Source organism: Amphiura filiformis, chromosome 6 (genome assembly GCF_039555335.1).
Source record: "Amphiura filiformis chromosome 6, Afil_fr2py, whole genome shotgun sequence".
NCBI lineage: Eukaryota > Metazoa > Echinodermata > Ophiuroidea > Amphilepidida > Amphiuridae > Amphiura > Amphiura filiformis.
The window spans coordinates 67,656,158-67,678,859 of record NC_092633.1 but is presented as its reverse complement, the minus strand read 5'-3'; the positions used below and the strand labels follow the sequence as shown (position 1 = coordinate 67,678,859).

Here is a 22,702-nt window from a genome sequence, read left to right as displayed (position 1 = left end):
TTTGTTACACTTGCGATGGGATCTTTGAATGGGGCCCTTAAAAATATTGTCCCTTTTCCCACATTTAAACAATTGTCTACACCAAATTGGGAACGCCAAAATTTTGCATGTACAAGGTGGGGGGGGGGGCAAAATGTTTTGGCAGACCGAGAGGGAGGGGGGCACCAATTTTTGGCAGGCCGAATAGTGGAGGGGAGGCAATTTTTGGCATGCCAAATTTTACCCCGGGGCTCGTAATTATTGTACATTCCCTTATAAAAACTGTCCTAAAACTAAAACCCCTTCAATTCCAGAGAACTTATTTCCAACATGGCGTATCTACTACATAACTCTTTATGCAGCACATTGCTGGGTTGTCATCCATCAGGCAGGTAAGTAAACATATTATGTATTGCCTCAACATATTTCAAATCCTGGATTTGCGTACGGAGGCACTATTAAAGAATAGGCGTACACAATATATGCAAACTCGGCTCACACTTGCAATGGCGCGGTATTACGAAACCTTTCCAAATAAGGTTAAAAGTACTATTTCAGAACACACAAAAGGCATGAAACCCGCATATTTCACAAATTGGTTTCTCTTTCTAAATGTTAAAGGTTCTTCAGAATTAATGTTACCAAATTAAAACCACATTTTTTACATGGCTTTCTATTATCATCCATACAGCTCATGTTAGTTTCATTTTGCTTTCCAATTATCGAATCCAATTCCATGGCTGCACCTTTTCTTTAATATATTTTAGCCATTATATCTAAAATCAAGATTATACATTGAAACTTTTATAACATACCGGAATATATTTTGTCTTGAAGAACTCACGGACCAGATTAAAAAAATGTGAAACATGGCACTTATGTTTTTATATCATTTGCGATTAAAATAAACATTGAAATGTTGTGCAAAACAAAAATCATGGCAGGCTCAAACACATACATATAACAAAGAGTAAAATAAAACCATGGACTTCAGGAATCGGATAGCAAAGTTTGCACAGTATTTTAACGTCACTATCCGAGCCCTTATAAAAGAAAAAAAAATGATAAGATACCGTCCTGATTTGCCAAATGAAGATTAGCTCAATCCTAATCCTTTAGAACTATAACTAGCAGTTAAAGTCCATTTCTTATAGCAAACATTTAAAAACCAAGACCATGCGTTTCCAGTTTTTTTTATTATGCTGCGACAACAAGTCTTAAAGATTTGTACATTTGACGTCTAATCAGTCTATGTACTACAATGTTTAAGAAATACATTTTCTCTTCTATTTTTAATAATATAAAATAGTAAGATTCTGAATACATAAACTGAGCTCAAAAAGAAACTTATAATTTTTCACAAGGTCATATCTTGAAATCCTGTCCATCAAATTGAACCAAAATTCCACACAGATTTACTTCAATACTCTACTCTTAACACATGTCAGTAACCAAGCAGTTATCCAACTGACACAACAGCAAAATGCACTGACATGGGACAGCTTCCTGGACCACATTCACAGCCCAGCCCTGTTTCATGAAAAAAGTGTATGAAAAGCAGAAAGCAGCACCGTTTTATCATCTGTGCAAGGATCTTGTGTGCATTCTCACAGATTTTTTGTCCTGGGTGCCAAATGTTGGGCTGTGAAAGTGAAGGAAGTCCAGGAAGCTGTCCCATGACAGTGCATTTTGCTGTTGTGTCAGTTGGATAACTGCTTGGTTACTGACATGTGTTTTGAGTAGAGTATTAAAATAATCCTGTGTGTAATTTTGTTCATTTTGATTGACAGTATTTTAAGATATGACCTTGTGATTCACAAGTTGTAAAAAATTATAAGTTTCTTTTTGAGCTCAGTTTAGATATGTGTCAAGTTTTTGGTTTTTGATTTTTGTGCAAAATGTGTAGTTTTGCCCCTTTTGCCCAAAAAATTACAAATTATAAAATAATTGACCGTTTCATTTGGAAAAACAGGATAATATACTAGTATTCAATTTCAAAAATTTAGTTCTGTATTTTCCTAGAATTGAGTAATGGTTCTCCAACACAACCATGACAACAAAATTAAAAGTGAGTGAGGAGAATTTATTTACCTAGAAGCATCAGATATCCACACACAAATCGTTTTTCTGTGTCATCCTTAAGAGCTTGTCTCAATCCAACACATGCTGGGATGATGATTGCCAAGTTACTCAAAGTGTTCCCTGGAAACAAGAGGAAAATAATGATCAATCATAATTGTAATAGCAAACTGTTATAACTAAACACCCATCAAAATAAACACACACAATTATAAATACAGAATTGTGAGAATTGAATTAAATAACGTGATATGATCAGAGCGTTTTTGAATTTTGATTATGACAGCATTTCTCAAAATTAAGTTTTAAATTACATACAGACATAATATATGATTGATGCCGCTGGAGAAGGTGTGAACACACTTTTAGGGCTGAGAACCTATAAATTACGCAAGTGCTTGCTTTTCCTAAATGGGTGCCAAATCTCACAAGCGTTAGTAGTTTTTCTGGTATACCCAAATATCTTTCAATCAATACGAATTACAGTTGCGAAGCAGGACAATAGATTATAATTATTGAGGTTAAAAACGGAAATTTGAACAGGCCCATTGTATGTTTAAATTGAGAATAAGCTTATTCAGGTTCTAAATCTTATAGTTTTCTACTATTTGTGACCAGTCTTTTTCATTAAACATGCACGACTAAAAACTTCAATTGGACATGTATTTAAGACGAGTGGTGTCCCGGGGTTGGTGTCACGAGTTAAGTACCGTCTGAACTATATGGCGGTTAAAATCTAAGAGTTCTTTATTGTCCCCGTTATTGTCGTAAATAGTTCTCCATTGTCGTCTACAAGCCAAGTGTAGAATGCGGGGTAGAATGTAATGAAATGATTTCTGTGTATCATGACAAAAGATTTGATCAAAATGACAATCAGCGAATCTGCCATTGAGTTTATAGTTTATGCGTATAGGCCTATTATACTGATTTATTTTAAGTTCAATGTATATAGGTACACTTGTATACAAATAAATTATTCAAATTTGTATGTATACGAAAGAACTTCTTTTCCATTTTATTCACCTGTACTTGGGCCGGGACTTGGGCCTGGTGTAAGGAAAGAAGTTGCTATTTGCACTGTAAAATGTTACCGTTATCAAACGGCACATTCCCGTAAACTTTGCGGTAATTTATCGTAAACATGGTAAAGTTGAATAACTATTTCAGAATTGTTCAGTATTGAAGTGAGCCATTATAATTATTCAAGATATGTTGCATTCATTAAATTTTATTGTCACTAATTATATAAACTCTTTATGACCATTTTACTACTGAACACTTTAATTTTAATAAACATCAGTATAATTTGCAACGGAATGCGTTCATCATGATTAATAACACATTTTCAAAATTCGACTATGGCATAGTCTAAGGAATTGAATACCTGAGTGGAAGAAGGGCCCAACTCCATCAAAACTGTTTTTGAGATATTAAGAAAAAACTTAATATTTGGAAAAGTTTTATAGGCAGAACGTTTTTATCTTCAGGGGACCTTTAATACATGAACATACAATAGTACATACATTCGAAATTATATATGATGTTTCCATGGCAACGGTACAGGTCTTAATACGAGCTGGAGTTGGGCCCTTCTTCCACTAATATACCACAAGTACCAGTTCTGTGTTATAAATAGCTACAGAAATTAGATAATCACCATTAATTGCACAAGTAGAACTCATGTAATAGATTGGCAAGAAAATTTATTGTAGTAAAAAGCAGATTTCATGGATGAACAAAATTCCTCTTTAACACTATATTTGTGGAAGAAGGGCCCAACTCCATGGAGTTGGGCCTTTCTTCCATGAAAACCATGATTAAGTGTACGTGGAAGACTATTTGGAGAGTGGATTTTGGCTCATCCTTCACACACAAGGAAGATCAGTCTGCTGGCAATAAAATGCTGGGTCTAACTCATTTTTGTAAAAAATTGGAGTTGGGCCCTTCTTCCACTCAGGTATTCAATTGGTTGCGTGTTTTGTTTAGCAACTTAGTAAAAGTAAAGCGGTGTAACAATTTTCAGCCATTTCTTTGCTTTTATCATGTTTAGTTGCACCCCATCTGTTTTTGTTTTGTTGCTTTTTTTTTTACTGTCTTTATTTGTTATGTTTTTATGACTGAAAATAAATGAATATATGAAATTGGCACTACTATATAGGCCTACAGGTACGCCTTACCAGTATTACCAGATTACTGGCTGGGAAGTGAGCTGAATTAATTAGCAGTAGGCCTAATCGGGTTACTGATATTTCAAAATAATTAATTCAAATTATGAAAATTTTACAAACTGAACAATAATTAAAATAAATGTAGATAATAATATAAGGCTGTCGCGACAATACACGTGTTTGTATTTTGCAAAGCTGTAGACTTCTCCGTAGTCCACTTGCCCATTTTGCATATTCTGATTATTCAAGCATAAAACTCTAATTTGTATTAATTTGTGTGCAATTGATAGACTTTCACATTTGATCTTTTCAGTCACCGTACTCCCTCTGTTTGCTAGCTTCCCAAGTGCACTACTTACTTAATTTGGATTGCGGTTAACTTGCTTAACACGGTTGTCTATGTATGAGATTGTCAAATTTCTGGCCTACTAAAATTGGCCATGATGTATAATGCATCTTTAAATGGATCTGGCTTGTGATTGGTCGCCCAGATCTCACCATGGTTTAAATCCTCCTGACACGTGTCATTACCATTCACTACATTGAACACAACAATCTGTGGAATTTGTGGCGCATTTGTGCTGGCGCGAAAGTTTAAGGGCTGGGGTATGAACGTTTGGACAGTATTTATTTTGGGACATAGAGCACATCAGACATATCGAATTGCATTCTGAATACGAAGAATGTCATTCTGATATCAAATAATTTTGATTTTTGAAATTCGCAATTTAATACACATTTTATGGCAAATCATTAAAATTGATATTTTTGGTATTTAACAGTACTTGAAGTAAACTTTATAAATCTGATGATTTATACTTAATGTGTACGTAGGTGGGATGAAAAGCCGACGATCAATTGAAAATTTTGACCTTTCGTATTGAAGATATGGATTTTTGTTCCCAAAACACCAAAAAAAAAAATAAGGTCTTTTTGGGAAAAAATCCATATCTTCAATATGAAAGGTCAAAATTTCAATTGACCGTCGGCTTTTCCTCCCGGCTACATACACTTTAAGAATATATCATTAGATTTATATAATTTACTTCGAGGACTGTTACATATCAAAAATTTGAAAAATATCAAATTTTTATAATTTGTCATAAAATTTGTATTATATTGTGATTTTAAAAAATGAAAATTATTTGATATCAGAAAGACATGCTTCGTATTCAGAATGCAATTCGATAGGTCTGAGATGCTCTCATGTCCCACAAAAAATACTGTCGAAACGCAATAAACGCTCATTTTGGATCCCTTAACTCTCACTTGGTGCATTTACGTACGTTTAGCGCGTTTTGTTCTACTTAGCATTTGTGGTTTAATTGGATTGATAAACAAGTATGATTGACAGTTGTATGTTAGAGACAAAGTCCCGAGGTAAAGTTCTGCTTAAAATCCAAAGTACATAGTTGGATTTTTCACTCGGGCTTTCGCGATCAATAAACTGTAGATTCCAAAATCAGAATTGTTCAGTATTGAAGTGAGCCATTATAATTATGCAAGATATGTTGCATTCAATAACATTGCCCTATACGTATACTTTACCTTTTCTGTCACTAATTATATAAACTCTTCATGACCATTTTACTATTGAACATGCATACTTTTTAATAAACATCAGTATATAATTTTGAGTTCAACGGAATGCGTTCATCATGATTTATAATAATAACATATTTTTATTTATCAAAATTCGACTACGGCATAGTCTAGCAAAGCTGTAGATTATACCTCCTTTGTTTAGAAAAAAAGCAGATAAATATGTTAATATTCAAATACATTTTTAACTCCCCGTTCCATGAAATAAATTGAGCTGCTAGGTTCTTTTATTAGAATCAAACGAGTATGTTTTTTTTATTACTATTAATTTGTTTTCCGGGTGAAAGGGTCAAGCAGCATTCAACTATCAAAGGAGATTGGACCAGGTACCTCTACCTCATCAATCAGTCGCACTATTTAACACCTGCATGCATGATACGTGATGTGATACAGCCGTATTGCTATATTGGTATAATATCGCCGTATGGTTATAGAATTCTTTCTCATAAATAAATTCAAAATTGTAACACAGCTGAAAGGTGAGTTACAAGTTTTAATTAAAAAAAAATCTCAACAACTCTCGGTATGAGTGACTCCCCTCCCCCTTCAGCAAGGTGGGGCTGCCAAATGGGCACTTCGTTACAAAACCACCAGAGGACCTTAAAGTTACGATAAATTGAAATGTGATCTGCCTCTGCTTGAAAATCAGTCGGAAAATTTTCCCTCATTTTCTTTTTTCGATAAATTTATGGAATGATTTGAATATAATTGATAAGCCGCACTGCCGCAAGAACAGTTTCATTTAATAATTGTCTTCAGTCGAATAATTTTAAGATTTTGAAATAATGTCTTATGTTAATTTTTACAAAATGTGCGCAATGACGTTTCCACTTGCAGTGTCACAGTCCAGAATATAATTATATGATGATAGTAGGCCTACTCTTGATTTCTATACACGACGTCTGGGGTAAAATAAAAGTTAATAATAATATGACTTTTTCAAAGGTTGCCATAATTTTAAATAAATCACATTTACGCTTATAGAACACATGGGAGTCGTTACATCAAGCAAACCGTCTTATATTGCTTATTTGTCATGTTTGTATACTGACTGCGACCTGCGAATACAACAATTCAAAAATAGACCCGGGTGCATTGGAATACTAGCATATGACCTGTTAAAATATGTGGGAAATACGATGCAAAAGCCCATCCCTGATCTCCAGATTGCCGTATCGCGTCATCGCCACTGCCAAACGTGCAAAAATGCTTCACTTCCCCCATCAAAATCGCAATTCCCCGGATGTTTAAACAAAATATAGGCCTAAGTAAATATAACGAACAACAAATAGGTTCTGCCAAAAATCGGGCACCTTTGCCCATAAATCCCCCCCTTTCCGACTAGCTAAGACATTTTTGGCCCCTTTACTATTCATTTCATTTCACTGCGGAGCAGGCGACTACAAAGTTTCTCAAGCATCACGCTATGACGTAATGCAATAGCATCTGGTTGTAAATCGTAGTTTGTGAACATAAAGAGCATAATCTTTTCTTCTACATGACTCCTCCACTGGCATCGTCAGGATGTTACGGCCCAAGGAAGCGAAGTTGACGCTTCCTTACTAGCTTAATCAGGAGATGTGCAATAATTATGAGCCCTGGGGAGGATAAAATGGTGGAGGGCAAGAAATTTTTGGCGAGCTGAAAGGGGGGAAGCAATTTTTGGCAAGCCGAGGGGGGGGGCAAGCGATTTTTGGCACACATTCTTGGGGCGCCTTTGAAATAAAACGCTCTAAAAAGGCTTAGGAAAACCGTACGGAAACGCTTAAATATGCAAATTTTCATGCTCGCTGCGCTCGCAACATGTATTTAAAGTTTGCAAATTGGGATCCCAAAAATTTGGCATGTACAAGGGGGGGGGGGGGCAAGCAATTTTTGGCGGGCCGAGGGGGGGGACAAGCAATTTTTGGCGAGCTGTTTGGAAATGAACATGTCAATAGTTATTGGTGCATGCATTTTAGTGAACCATGCATCGGTATGCATCAGCTCGATCTGAGTTGTGTTGGTCTGAACCCTGGAATTATGGAAACTTTCGGGCCTCATCACTGCTAAATTGTTGGTCTAAAGTATATAAAAGTATACATATTTAGAATGGCAAAGACTTGATAAGTTCATCTATGAGGTCAAATTTGGGCCAAAATGCTCATTTTTGGCCCAAAATACCAAAAAACCGTTTTTTTAATTAATTTTTAAAAACTAAATAAAAATATCTAGGAGCCGTTTTTCATTTTTTTGAATTTCGACCAACTTTCGAAATTTGCACCAAAAATGTCAAAAAATGCTGAATTTTCAAAAAAATCATAAAAAAGCCCGATTTTCGCCCAAATTTCAAATATTTTTTGGTAAGGGTGTCTACGTTTAAACGTTTCACGTGTAACCGCCCGTTAAATGCACTATCCGTTTAGAAAAATCGCTAAACGTTTAAACGTAAAAACCCAAAAAAACAAAACAAAAAATCGATTTATTTTTTATTTTATTAAAATTTTTTTTTTTATATAAAGTTTTTCAATGTAACCCACCCCAAGCCTTGCTATATCTATACAAGCCTACCCTAGCCCAACTAACCTTTAACCTATACCCAAAACCCTTGCCCTTACCCCAAAAGGGAATTAGGGGAGAAATTGATTTCACCTGAAAATCGGACCTATATTTAATGTTTTTAAATGCATGAATGTGTTAATAATGTTTTAATTACTTTATTTTGACTCATTTCATCGAAATTGTTATTTTTATTGCTAACAAAATAAAAGAGAAACATCTCACATAATTTTGGAAATTTAATTTTTTTTTCTAAAATTCTAAAAATACCAAAAAAATACATTAGAGTGCAGAAGCTTTTTTTTTCTTCTGGGTAAGAATTATTTTCTTACATGCAACAGTTTTTTATTGCAGGTTAGAAATTTGATAAATAGGTCATCATATACAAAATGCATGCATGGGCCTATTGATCAAATCTCTAACCTGCAAGCTTTTATGTTGCATGCAAGAAAAAATTCTTACCCAGAAGAAAAAAGCTTGTGCACTTAAATGTATTTTTTCCAAAATTATGTGAAAGGATTCTCCTTCCTATAATTAGCCATAAAAATAGCCATAAAAAAATAGCCATTTTGATGAGATGATACAAAAATAAAGCAATTGAAACTTTATTAATATATATTAATGCATTTACTAAACATGCTATAAATACAGGTCCGATTTTGAGGTTCCCTTTGGGGGTTGGGACAAGGGTGTTAGGCTAGTTGGGCTTGGGTGGGTTTGTATACATGTAGTAAGGTTTGGGAAGGGGTTAGAGTTTGTGTAAGGGCAGGACAAACATTATAAAACTTTCCTTTTTTTAAAAATTAAAAAAAAATACAAAATGCATGCATGGGCCTATTGATCAAATCTCTAACCTGCAAGAAAAAAGCTGTTGCATGCAAGAAAAAAATTCTTCCCCAGAAGAAAAAAGCTTGTGCACTTAAATGTATTTTTTCCAAAATTATGTGAAAGGATTCTCCTTCCTATAATTAGCCATAAAAATAGCCATAAAAAAATAGCCATTTTGATGAGATGATACAAAAATAAAGCAATTGAAACTTTATTAATATATATTAATGCATTTACTTAAATGTATTTTTTCTGTATTTTCAGAATTTTAGATTTTTTTTTAATTTCCAAAATTATGTGAAAGGGTTCTCCTTCCTATAATTAGCCATAAAAATAGCCATAAAAAAATAGCCATTTTGATGAGATGATACAAAAATAAAGCAATTGAAACTTTATTAATATATATTAATGCATTTACTAAACATGCTATAAATACAGGTCCGATTTTGAGGTTCCCTTTTGGGGGTTGGGACAAGGGTGTTAGGCTAGTTGGGCTTGGGTGGGTTTGTATACATGTAGTAAGGTTTGGGAAGGGGTTAGAGTTTGTGTAAGGGCAGGACAAACATTATAAAACTTTCCTTTTTTTTTAAATTAAAAAAAAAAAATTGTGGTCCGTTTAAGGTGGTACGAAAGGCAAAATCAAGTTGCTCTGATTGAGATTAAAATAGACTTGTTACAAAGAGATATGCAAAATAATCTTAATTCTAAAATTTGAGCCAAATCGGACAAACGGTTTTTGAGATATTGCTGTTGAAAGATTCTTTGTATTCTATTGTTTTTGCCAATATATTGATGAAGTTAATGAAGAAAATTGGCAAAATGTGCTCATTAATATTAATTTTGCCAATATTTTGCCAATATTTTATGAATAAACCTTCATACTACTTTTACCGTTAAAATTTTGACCTGAAACTTTGCCAATGTGTCTCTATGACCTAAACCTTTAACATGTGATTTTCCCGCAAATCTAATTTGCATATTTGCATAATTAATTAGCCTTAAGTATAATGCTAATTAATTATGCAAATATGCAAATTAGATGGGTGGGAAAATCACATGGTAATGTTTTAGGCCATAGAAACACATTGGCAAAGTTTCATGTCAAAATCATATAAAATAAAAGTAGTATGAAGGTTTATTCATAAGATATTGGTATAATATTGGCAAACATGAATATTCATGAGCACATTTTGCCAATTTTCCTCATTAACTTCATCAATATATTGGCAAAAACAATAGAATACAAAGAAACTAAAAAACATGCATATCTTGACAACCGTATGTCCGATTTCCTTCAAACAAAAACTATTTTGCTCAGTGTATGTAGGTTCTAAATTCAGTTTCTGTTTTCCAGAAACATCGTTTCGAACCCCCTTAAACGGTTAGACAAATAACCGTGAATTTACACCCTTAATTTTTGGTGAAGTTGGTCAAAATTATTTTTAAAAAACCGCTCCTAGATATTTTTATCTAGTTTTTAAAAATTAAAAAAAAAAAAAATTTGGCCAAAGAATTTTTTTGTTATGTTGAATGAAAAAGAAGTACACCAAAAAAACCAGTTTTTTAGGATTTTGGGCCAAAAATGAGCATTTTGGCCCAAATTTGACCTCACAGATGAACAGATGAAGTCTTTGCCATTCTAAATATGTACACTTTTATATACTTTAGACCAAGAATTTAGCAGTTATGAGGCCCGAAAGCTTCCATAATTCCAGGGTTCAGACCAACACAACTCAGATCGAGCTGATGCATACCGATGGTTCACTAAAATGCATGCACCAATAACTATTGACATATTCAGGACATAATTGATCAACTACATTAATGTGATCAATGGATACAGAATTGCAGGAGCATCTATTATACACCGGGATTATAGATGTATCGGTGTTGTTCCAGACATTCGATGACTTTGGCGATTTATTATACCGGGCTAAATTACGCACTTATTTTGCTTATGAAGCATAACAGGCCTGGGCAACGGTATTTATACTGCGCCAATAAAGTATCCTTACAGTTGGAAAAATAATCACAATTTCAAAACTGAACAATATTGGGGTAAATTTTTAGACGAAGGTCCAGTTTTAAAAGTGACAAACTGGCCTATACAAGGCGAAAAAAAGATTCCAACAAGCGCAACAAAGAGACAACACAGTTTCTTCAATGGAGCGTTATTTAAAGCAGTTTTTTTATTTCAGTTTTTACTTCTCTGTACTTTTCATAACTTTAATTTTATTTGTCAGTTCTTTTGTTGTTCAGTTTTCTTTTGTTCCTTTTGTATTAAATTAAAGCCAAACGCATAAATTAGCCATTCATCACTCTCAAACCAGATTTGTGGTCTGTGGCGTTTTGAATAGGCCAGTTTGTCACTTTTGAAACTGGACCTTCGTCTAATCAAATGCTTGTAATTTTACTTCTTGAAGTCACATTGGATTCAATGTGGTGTCATAATGTGCAGGATTAGATAGTGCATCTATTAAAAAAACAAATTTACTTCAATATTGTTCAGTTTGGAAATTGTGATTATTTTTCCAAGTGTAAGGATACTTTATTGGCGCAGTATATTATAATTGAAGTGATCTTGCATCTGATCATATATTCTGTTCAGGCCCAGCTCCTTTGTGAATTACCTTATATCAGTGTGGAAAAATGACAGGTGCATAATCATGGGGATACGGTCGATTATTATCTTCAGTTTCTCTGCTAGAATATCACTATGCATCAACGATAAGATTAGACTGTCCCTCATAATATCATCCTTGTGCAAGTATATACAGTGGGCCTATACCATCTCGGTTCCGGTTCCGGCACTCCGTATATCCGCGGGTTCTCATGCTCGTCGTAAATTTCGCGAAATTAGTGTACTTCAGATAAAGAAACGCGATTCGCGAAACACATTAAAAAGGGATTATTTTTCATACCACTTATTCGCGAAATTCAAAAAAAGGGTGCTCTTCATTTACGAATCATATAAATCATCGTTGTTTCACTATTCTTCAATTTATGAAAATCATCTCAGTTTCATTATTCCGATCGGCGCACATCGCATTAATTATACGACGCATCGCCGGTACCGCTAGACTATGCCATATTAGTTGATTTTTGATAAATAAAAGCATGTTATTAATGTTAATCATGATGAAAGCATTCAGTTGAACTCGAAATTATACTGATATTTATTACATCAAAATACTAGTATAAAATTGTTATGAAAAAGTTTATATAATTATATTAGTGACAGTAAAAGTAAAGTGTACGTACTAGGCTTATATTATTGAATGCAACATATCATAATGTCATAATTGTATTGGCACTTCAATACTGAACAATTCTGATTTTAGAATCTGCCAGTTTATTAATCGCGAAATTCCAGGTTAAAAATCTATAACAAACAGAGAGAGCAGGTTGACTGAAAAGATCAGATGTGGAAATCTATCAATTGTGCACACATTAATTAAATCAGAGTTTTAAGCTTTAAAAATACAATATCCAGAGTATGCACAATGGGCAAGTGGACTACGGGGTAGTCTAGGGTACCGCCAGGGGTATCGTGCATCGTAGGGCCTATCCTACGCGTTTCCATCAGAAAGGAGTACCGGTATTTTAGCAAAAAAGGGCCATTTTTGAAAGGCAACAAAGTCGCGAACACGCTCAATATTGGGGCGTTTATGTCCTGAAAAGGCTTCGCGAAATGAGATGCAAAAGGGGGTGTTTTCAAAGTTCGCCGACGCCGCGGGTATACCATTATCTAGGCCTATAGGCCTACTAATGTATAGGCCTGGCCAAAATAGTTCATACTAAACTCCTGATAAGTCCATTTGTTCTTTGATGAATTTATGACATATCCACTACAATGTATGTCAAATATAGGGGGGGGGGTATTTAGAAAAATGTTGCCATGGTATATATTTTCATAGTAATATAGTTTACCTGGTAGGCCCTACCCGTGTTTTTGTCGGCCACTTAATTGTGCAAGAGTTATGATGTAGCCCTATATCACTATATGACTATAATGGTTTATAATAGCACAAGGTTGTTTGGTTTTATACACGCCTCCGGGATACGCCTATACATGTAGGCCTAGGACTTTAAAATAATCATGTATCTTAATACCTGTACAAATTTCGCCAGCTAATTAAAACAAAACGAAATAAATTAATGGTTTCACGAAAAGTAACGCAGCTGTTATAAATATGCAAATAGCTTCAGAACTATTAATCGTATTCACAATAATTTAACATATAGAAAGAATAGGCCCTAATGTTTTATAATAGGCCTACTTACTCGCACATTTTGATTCCCCATTTATGTTCAATATTAACAAAACCATTAAAGAAAAATACCCGAATTAAAAAGTAGCAGTTTATTCAACGATATCATGTATTGGTTATCAGTTTAGGCCCTACCGTACGCAAGCATCATTACCCTGCCACGGCTTCGCGCTGAATCCGGGGTCACCCAAGGGTCATCTGAGGTCAAATTACTAAAAAATATCGTATGGGCATATGACACTTGATGGGTACCGGTAGCCTACAGTCAACATTTAGAGCCAAATTTTTGGAAGGTCATAACAGGGGTTAGCTTAGATCAAATTAGTAAATACTGTCGTATGGGCATGAAACTTGGTGGGTAGGCCTACAGTCACCATTTCAAGCAACATTTTGGGAAGGTCATTTAAAGGTCACCAGGGGTCATATGAGGTCAAATAAGTAAAAATTGTCGGATGGGCATGAAACTTGGTGGGTACAGTCACCATCAGCCAGGTAAATCGCGCCCAGCCGAGAACCGCCAAATACGGGTAGGCCCTAACGGCGCCTAGTATACAGAAATAGGCCTAATATCTAAGTCGATTTACATAGGGCACGAAGACATGCATGCATGAGTTGTTAACCGGAACGTAATTTAAGTATTAAAAGTGACGATAATGCAACAGAAAGGTGCGTGTTTACAGTAAACACGCATGCATGAATACGTTTTGAGCACATCTTACAGGCCACATAAAAATAACCCCGTTCATATAAGATTTTACGTTTTAATACTTTAGTAAAACGTTAATGCTGAACAACCTTCCTCCCTCCTCACTTTTCCAAAAAGGTGGGGAGCACTGGGGACGTGAAACAAATTTTTAATTTTATGTAGGCCTATCACTGCACTGCCTCTTCCAACGACAAGGGGCCTTGAAAACTCAAAGAAATGCACCGAGTTCTGATTTCTTCTTGCAGTTGGCCGTTTGTTAACGAAAAATAGTTGAAGTGTTGAAAAAAATTCGTGTCGCGATTTTCAGCGCGGACAAAAAAAACAAACAAAACAACAAAACAAAAAACCGAAGGCACCATTGCACAAATGCTGCTGGGTATAAAAGGGAGTCCTGATACTCAGGACCCGTTATTACCCTCTTATCTATTTTTATGTCTTACATTAGTTCTGAATGTTTACTTCAAATGCGAAAATATCCATCATAATAATTTATGCCACTACTTGCAGATAGCGTGCACTTTTGGATCTAAGTTTTACCTGAAACATTTCTGGTTATACATGTAGGCTATTATTATAGTACCAGATAATCATAATACCATTGACCTTTTTGATTAATATTTTATTGTCTATTGAAATCCTCCTGTTGGTCAGTCTATTGTATGGCTACACAGCCTGGATAAACATGATAAAATAAAATCAAACAATATAAATATAATATAAAAACTTCCTCAATGGACCTATAGAAATACTCTATCCCAAGCACGTGATGGTATCGGGGATGGTATCAATTTCGATTTCCAATGGCATAGATACCCATTTTCTTGCAGAATATTGATTATTGATCATAATTTCCCGCAACGGAATATTATTGATACATTTTATCCAATTGAATATACTTTCAAGAGAATTATTATACTGCTATTCTCCTGCGCTATTCTGTTGTCATGGATGTATTTTGTAACCAAGTCCAATTTTGAGATAGGGATTGTATAATTATGTGACTAGAATTGAATTCTAGGTGGTTTTTAAAGTTAAATTTTCATATTTTTGGTATAAAATTCGTAACTGTTTTCCCTGTTTACTGTTTGCAATTCGTATTTTGTACGCATAGGCATAAGTCTGATGCATTCCAAACACAAACCTCGTCTGTGCTGTGAATACTGTTGTATTTTGCGGGAAAAACTGCGTTTTTAATATTTTCTGTGGCAAAATATTAAAAAGAAAATAATTGGAAAAAAAATACAGAAATCGACCGACCGATCCTGAATTCGACTTTTGTTCCATTTTAGTGACACTTTACTATTTGCCGTCAAATATCGGGGGGGGGGGGGGCACTTTTTCTCCCGGCTCCCCCTCACGGCTATGCCTCTGAGCCAGAAGTAACTTTCACTTATTTTCCCCCTTATTTATATACGTAAGCATATAGGGCATTCACTGACACTCCATAGCCCTAAACTTCAGCGCAGCTCTTTTGGACTTTTCAAACTGCCCGCTCTTTTCACTTTCGTTTCACTCACCATACTCACAGCACTTGGAAGTAATAAATTGTCGAGATGAAAGAAATATCTAAAATAATTATTAAAAAAGAAATGTACAAAAAAGACAAGTATAGGGCCTATATATATCAAAATAGCATTAATAGTTGACTTACAGAATTCTGCAATATATTTTGACATCACATAGTTTTCTTCACACCAATCTATAGATGCAGTCCTGTCCCCCCAGAATGACTGGGTGTGCTCATACTGGGTATCCATGATTGAATCTGTCACATCAGTTAACCACCAACTGGTAGCAGCTCAGCTAAAACACACATTTGCATCGGAGCCTGGCAAAACTGTGATCGATGAACATGTAGTGCCCACACACAAGTACACATGTAGGCAACACTATTCATCTAGTCAGTTGGTGTAATTATGTATACACCTAGACCATGCATAGCTACGCGTACTTTAATTACCTGCAAATGGTATACAAATTGAAAGATCAGTAAATAGTCAACAAATTATGTAAGGTTTGCTGGTTCTACTCTAGTATTTTTTTACAAGTCCAAATAAATGTATACATGTAGGCCTAATACTTTTTATAGTGAATACTTGGACACGACCCAACAAATAAAACTCCATAGTAAATATTATGGAACTGGTATCACTACAATCACTGTATAAATAGAATTTCACTCTCGTCCAGTTGGAATGCAGTACTTACCGAGGTGGGCGTGTCTGACGTTTGTGTTTACATTCACTTCAAGCCGCGCCGTGTAGAGTGTAGAGGACCTTTATTTTTACGACAGTCTTTCATTTGTAGACTACATTCTGTACACGGAATGCAGAGTAAACGAAGAGAGAGCTTAGCTTTGCCCGGCAATTTACTGTGATGTTCTATCTGTGTTGTACGTGCAATATCAGCTAATATTGCACCAAGGCACTTTCTGTGTCTGCTCGAATATGATATCGTTCCAGCCGGTGTATCACACGCGTTTACGGCTGTGTTGCACGCTCTCGACGGTTGACCCAAAGCTCGGTCAGAATCGGTCATATATACCAAACATACCAGGCCAACTGTTGCATAAATACAGCAATACGCCCTCTGCAATATTACCCGTAGCAATATAAATTTCAGTTTCCAAACCACCTGACAAGCTTGGCATATTTAGCATCATAAATCACCCCGGATAAATCACCCGTATGTAATTATGGCTATAACTCTAAGTTGGAAGCCCAGTAGCTAGTAGTATGGTCTGCAAGTTTTCATACCTCATTTGATTTCCCCGACGGTGTATTTTAAAGCACAGATAATGTGTTCCAAGATATGTGTTTAAAGGGGCATTTTAATAGTTATCATGCATGCCCCCGGGTGCATGCCTCACTGATCACAGCCTCATCCCCAGGGGCGTAGCCAGCTTTCTTGGTCGGGGGGGGGGGGCAAAAAAAATTCAGGGGCACAGCTGAAGAAAATTGCAGTTGCAACCTGAAATTGTTGTTTTTAGAGAGACTGTACATGTTTTCGAGTTTCCAAAAAAGGCTTTATTAGGGCGATATGCGCGCGTAGCGCGCAAAAAAATTTGAATTTGACACTATTTTTGCCCATCATCGAGACGAAATTTGCTTTATTGTGACAATGTGCGCGCGCAGCGCGGAAAATTTTTGTATTTTACACTATTTGGGCCCATGATCGGGGTGAATTTTGATGCAAAAGGGGCTCCTTGCCCTTTTTCTTTTCCTTTGCCCTTTGGTCAGAGGGGCACTTTTTTCTTTCATTTTTTTTCAGGGGCGCAGTCCTCCCCCCCTGCCCCCCTGCTGGCTACGCTACTGCTCATCCCCCACTTTTCCCCAAAACAAGTTGAGATTTGTATACCACTGGACGTCATGGTGGTGGTATAAAGAATTATTGAAGAAGAAAGGGCGGAAAATTTAACTAACACTGAATATTTTTCGTTCAAACTTGAACCCCGACTTCAAATCGTCGCAATCGGCCACACAACGGCCGGTATGCGAATAGCCTACGTTTTGTACACAAACTTGATCATCGGTACAGAAACAGTGGCGAAAACAGAACTCAATAATCACTTTTTATTGAATTGTGCCCCTCCAGATTTCAGATTTAGACAAGTGTTCTAGAAACAGCTGTAGAAATTCAGAGAAATTTGCAGGACAAGATTTTGTTGCGAATGAAAGAGAAGCACGTTTTACTATCGATATAGGAAATCTCAGCCCAGTAAAATCATCGATCTCAATGAGCCACACAGCGCGAGATGCATGCTATACGTTTTGTACACAAAACATGTTCAATTTGGCACAGAAGCCGTGGCGAAAACAAGGGTAAAAAAATACCTGTTTTATTTAATAATAAACCTAAAATTTAATTTTAGATTTAGGTTGAGATGTTTTCAAGAAATTCACAGAAAATTGCAAAACGACACGTATTTGTGAGCGAAAAAGAAGCTCCTTTTACTCATCGCTATGGAAAATCTAAAATTCGATCTCACTGGGCAACACAACGAGCGTCTGCGCATTCTAATACGTTTTGTATATTGTACCTAAACTGTTAATTCGGCACAGTAACCGTGGCACAAGGGTCAAAAATACCTTTTTCTTCACTGAGACGAATATATATTTACGTATATTCGTCTCAGTTTATTCAATCATATACCTCCAGATTTTGGATTTAGGTTAAGACATGTTTTCAAGAAATTAAGAGAAAATTGCAGAACGAAACGCACTATTTACTATCGCTATAAACTTCTCCGTAGTCCACTTGCCAACTGTGCATATGAGAAGAAGACTATTATGTAGAGTTCGTGACCAACTCATAGAACAAAGATTTGAAAGTTATTTTGGGATCTTTGATTGATTCTGAATCAATTTAGCTTGGGCTCACCTCCTGAAACTTCCGGGCATTCCGGGGAGGGGTCAATCAAGGTTACATGGGGGTCAAATTTTCAGAATGCTCCAATTATGTCAAGTAATATATCAAATTACTTGTGTGGTCATGAGGATTCCAAAAATGTATAGTTTGTTATGTGTCAGACCTTTCAAGAAGGCGCTATGACGAAAAATGTTCATAGGTCAGTCACCGTACTCCCTCCATGTAACCTTGATTGACCCCTCCCCGGAATGCCCGGAAGTTTCAGGAGGTGCCCAAGCTAAATTTGATTCAGAATCAATCAAAGATCCCAAAATAACTTTCATGAGTAACTGTTCTATGAGTTGGTCACGAACTCTTCATAATAGTCTTTTACTATATTGCATTTAAGCTTAGAACTCTGATTCAATTAATTTGAGCACAATTGATAGAATTTCACATCTGATCTTTTCAGTAATTAGTACTCCCTCTGTTTGTTAGCTTCCCAAGCGGACTACTGACTTTGGATTGCGGTTTACATGCTTAACACGGCTGTCTATCATGTCTATGGATGAGATTGTCGGATTTCTGGCCTACTAAAATTGGCCATGATGTAATGCATCTTTAAATGGATCTGGCTTGTGATTGGTCGCCCAGATGTCGTTATGGTCTCCTGGAATAGATGGCATCCCGGCAGAGCTCCTAAAGATATCCGGGACAGCAGGCCGGCAGATGCTTTGGAATATCGGATATGGGAAACAGGAGAGTGGCCAGAAGACTGGGTCTCATCTGTTTTCATCACAATCCCAAAAAAGCGGGATTTAACCAACTGTGACAATTATAGAACAATAATTGCCCTCATTCATGTCATTTCACATGCCAGCAAAATTTTGCTGAACATCGTGCTGAACCGCATATAATGATATAGAACCTCTTGAACTGTGAAAATGCAGAGGGACAAGCAGGTTTCCGCAAAGGAAGGTGAACGCGAGACCAAATCGTCAACCCACAGATGATATTACAGTAGAAATTGGAAACAAACACACCAGTCTACATAGCCTTTATCGACTACAAAAAGGCCTTTGACTCAGTCAGCCATCAGATGATGGTGCGTTCATTGCTTGATATGGGAATTCCCAGACACATAGTAGCACTTATCCAGTCACTATACAACACAGAGAGAGATGCAATGGGCTATTCCATTTGAAATCCACACCCCCCCCCCCCCCTGTGGAAGATTTAAAATGCTACCTAAATTCCATTTGGGCCAAATGCACAATCCGGTTGGAAATATTCCCATGCTTCATTGGAATTCCAGTTGAACCATGTAGAAGATTTAAAAATTTAACTTAATTCCAGCTGGATACCTTGTGGAAGGTTTGCACTTCGACCTCAATTCCAGTTGGAAACATTTACATGTTTTGTGTGGAATTCCAGCTAAAAACTTCATTCCAGTCAGATAGCCTGTGGAAGATTTTCATGTCGACTTCAATTCCAGTTGGAAACATTATGGGTGGAACTTTCAGTGGGATACCCTGTGGAAGATGTTCACTTTGACCTCAATTCCAGTTGAAATGTCAACTTCAATTCCAGATCTGGAATGACTCAAACTGTTGATTTTGGTTGGAATTCCAAAATCTTCCACACCCTTGCCGTACTATTACAGATGAAATCTGACCTCAATTCCAGTTGGAATGTCGACGACTCAAACTGATGATTTTGGTTGGAATTCCAAAATCTTCCACAGGGGGTGTGTGGATTTCAAATGGAATAGCCCAATGCAAGTAAAATCATCGAATGGTTTAAATTCAAAAGAGGAGTACGACAAGGTTGTATAATCTCACCGGCCCTGTTTAATGTCTACTCAGAGATCATCATGAGAAAGGCAATCACTGAACAACACAATGGCATCAGCATTGGTGGAGTGAAAATTACAGAACTGAGGTTTGCAGATGATGTGGCTCCTTGCTGAAAATGAAGATAATATACAGATGCTGCTGCAAGACGTCTGCAAGGAAAGTCAAACATACCACCTCCAAATGAATGTAAAGAAAACCACACTCCTGGTGTGTTCCAAACAGTAGATAAATATGAACATGTAGCTAAATGGTGAACCTGTGGAACAAGTTATGATTTCACATATTAAGGTGCTAGCTGCTCTAACAACAACGACACCTCAAACATGTCAAAGGAGATCTGAAGGCGGTTTGCAATAGCAAGAATCAAATTCAGTCAAATCCAAAACCTACTCAAAGACCGGTCTCTCACAATGAAAGTCAAAACCAGACTGCTTCAGGCACTCATATTCCCCATAGCAACCTATGGATGTGAAGCCTGGACCTGGAAAAAGGCAGACACCAAAAAGATCTCAGCTTTCGAACTATGGTGCTACCGTCGATCTTGCGTGTCACTTGGCAAGACAAACACACTGATGAATGGGCCCTTGCCCAGATTGATCCAAAAGTCCGACTTCACAAGCCAAACACCCCATTGCGTCCCATTGTTGATTATACGCCGACTTGGCTATAGCACTTCCAGATGGCTGGCAGCTATTCTAGTGGATTAGTAGGCAACACGCACTGTCGCAGCATCATATAAAGAACTCCCAGCATTTATCTGAGGAACTTGGCAAACAAGTCATCGAGGAAGAGGATATTCTCAACTCTCATGATGTGGTCAGTTTGTTTACAAATACTCCTGTTGACCAAGTGTTGGATATCATAAAAAATAGACTTGAGAAAGAGAATGTGCTTCGTGTATACCCGGGGGTGTATACAACAAAGAGACAGGGTTCAGTTTAACCATGTTAACTGGTGATGATGTCGTACAACTAATTGAATTCATCCTAACGACAACATATTTCATTCAGAGGAACAATCTGTCGCCAACTCTTCGGTACAGCCATGGGCAGCCCTGTTTCGTCGATAGTACCTAACATATTTATGGAAACGTTGGAACAACAGGCAATCGCTACAGCTCCCCTCGACTGTAAACCGAAGTTGTGGCTTTATTACGTACCGGTAGATAATGTGATAGAAGTGATAAACAAAGACGGCGTTCTAGCTGACTAACCACTTCAATCAGGTTGATAAGTCTGGCTCCATGAGCAAGAAACGCAAGGTTCTCTACCTTTCTGGATACATTAAGGAAGGAAGATGGTACGGTTAAAACTCCTGGTCTATACCGCAAACCAACGCACACCGACCAATACCTTAATTACCAGTCCCCTCACTCTATGCACCAAAAACATGGGGTCATACGATTGTTGTACTACAGAAAGGACACCATAGTGACAGAAGAGGAGGCCAAAGTTGAAGAAGAAAGGGAAAGTCAAGAAAGCCCTTGAAACTTGTGGTTATCCTAATTGGACATTTGAAAAAGTGAAATATCAAATGCAAAGTGTTAAACCAAAGAAAATGACAAAAAAGACAGAGGAAAACAACAAGAGGGAAGGTATGGTTGTTCTACCATATGTAGAGGGTGTCACGGAAAGAGTGTGAGTTATGAAGAACTATCTCCACAGCGATGAGACCGCACAACACCCTCAGAAAGCAACTGGTCCATCAAAAAAATAACCAAGACTCTCACAACACCACTCAGTGTATAAAATCCCCTGCAAGAACTGTAACTTGTCTTATATTGGTGAAACAGGAAGGATATTAGGTACGCGATTAGAAGAACACAGAAGTGAAGTGGAGAAAGTCAGCAGCGCAGTGGTCACTGCAGCAGGGAGAGAAGAGTCGTTAAGTGCCACGCACAAGTCGGCCATAACAGATCATGTTGTTGACAAGAACCATGTCATTGGGTGGGGGGGGGGGACGCTGAGGTCATTGGTACAGAGCAAGACAAACACTGGATTAAGGAAGCTGTAATAAGAATGATGGGGTGTACGACTATGAAGAGAGACGATGGGCAGTCAGCTTTCTCACATTTACGATGAGTTTCTGCAGCAGGGACTAAGAAAATCCTTAGAAGGAAAACCAACTGGCAACCCGAAAAATCATGCTGGAAAGCCCCCTAGCGTCAGTTGTCAGTAGATGCAGCCATTCCTCATCAAGTGTTGACAAAGGCAACAGTGGTTGCTGAAATGTTCACTAGTGCATAATTGGATCAGATACAATGAACTTTGGTTATTGAGTTTACTCAGATCCTGATGAATTTGTTCAATCATCTTTATATTAATTGTA

The 22,702-nt window shown here is 36.7% G+C and overlaps 1 protein-coding gene across 1 annotated transcript in view; it reads right to left on the bottom strand.

The window, feature by feature from the left end:
- Window positions 1-17,019, bottom strand: part of LOC140155896 (alkaline ceramidase 3-like) — a 40,496-nt gene extending 23,477 nt beyond the window's left edge. Inside the window, exons 1-3 of the mRNA XM_072178899.1 lie at window positions 16,380-17,019; window positions 15,823-16,131; window positions 2,071-2,181 (exon numbers count right to left, since the gene is read on the bottom strand). Coding sequence (XP_072035000.1) covers window positions 2,071-2,181; window positions 15,823-15,928 — 217 coding nt within the window. The 5' untranslated portion in view covers window positions 15,929-16,131; window positions 16,380-17,019. The remainder of the gene's footprint in view (window positions 1-2,070; window positions 2,182-15,822; window positions 16,132-16,379) is intronic.
- Window positions 17,020-22,702: the final 5,683 nt, after the last annotated feature.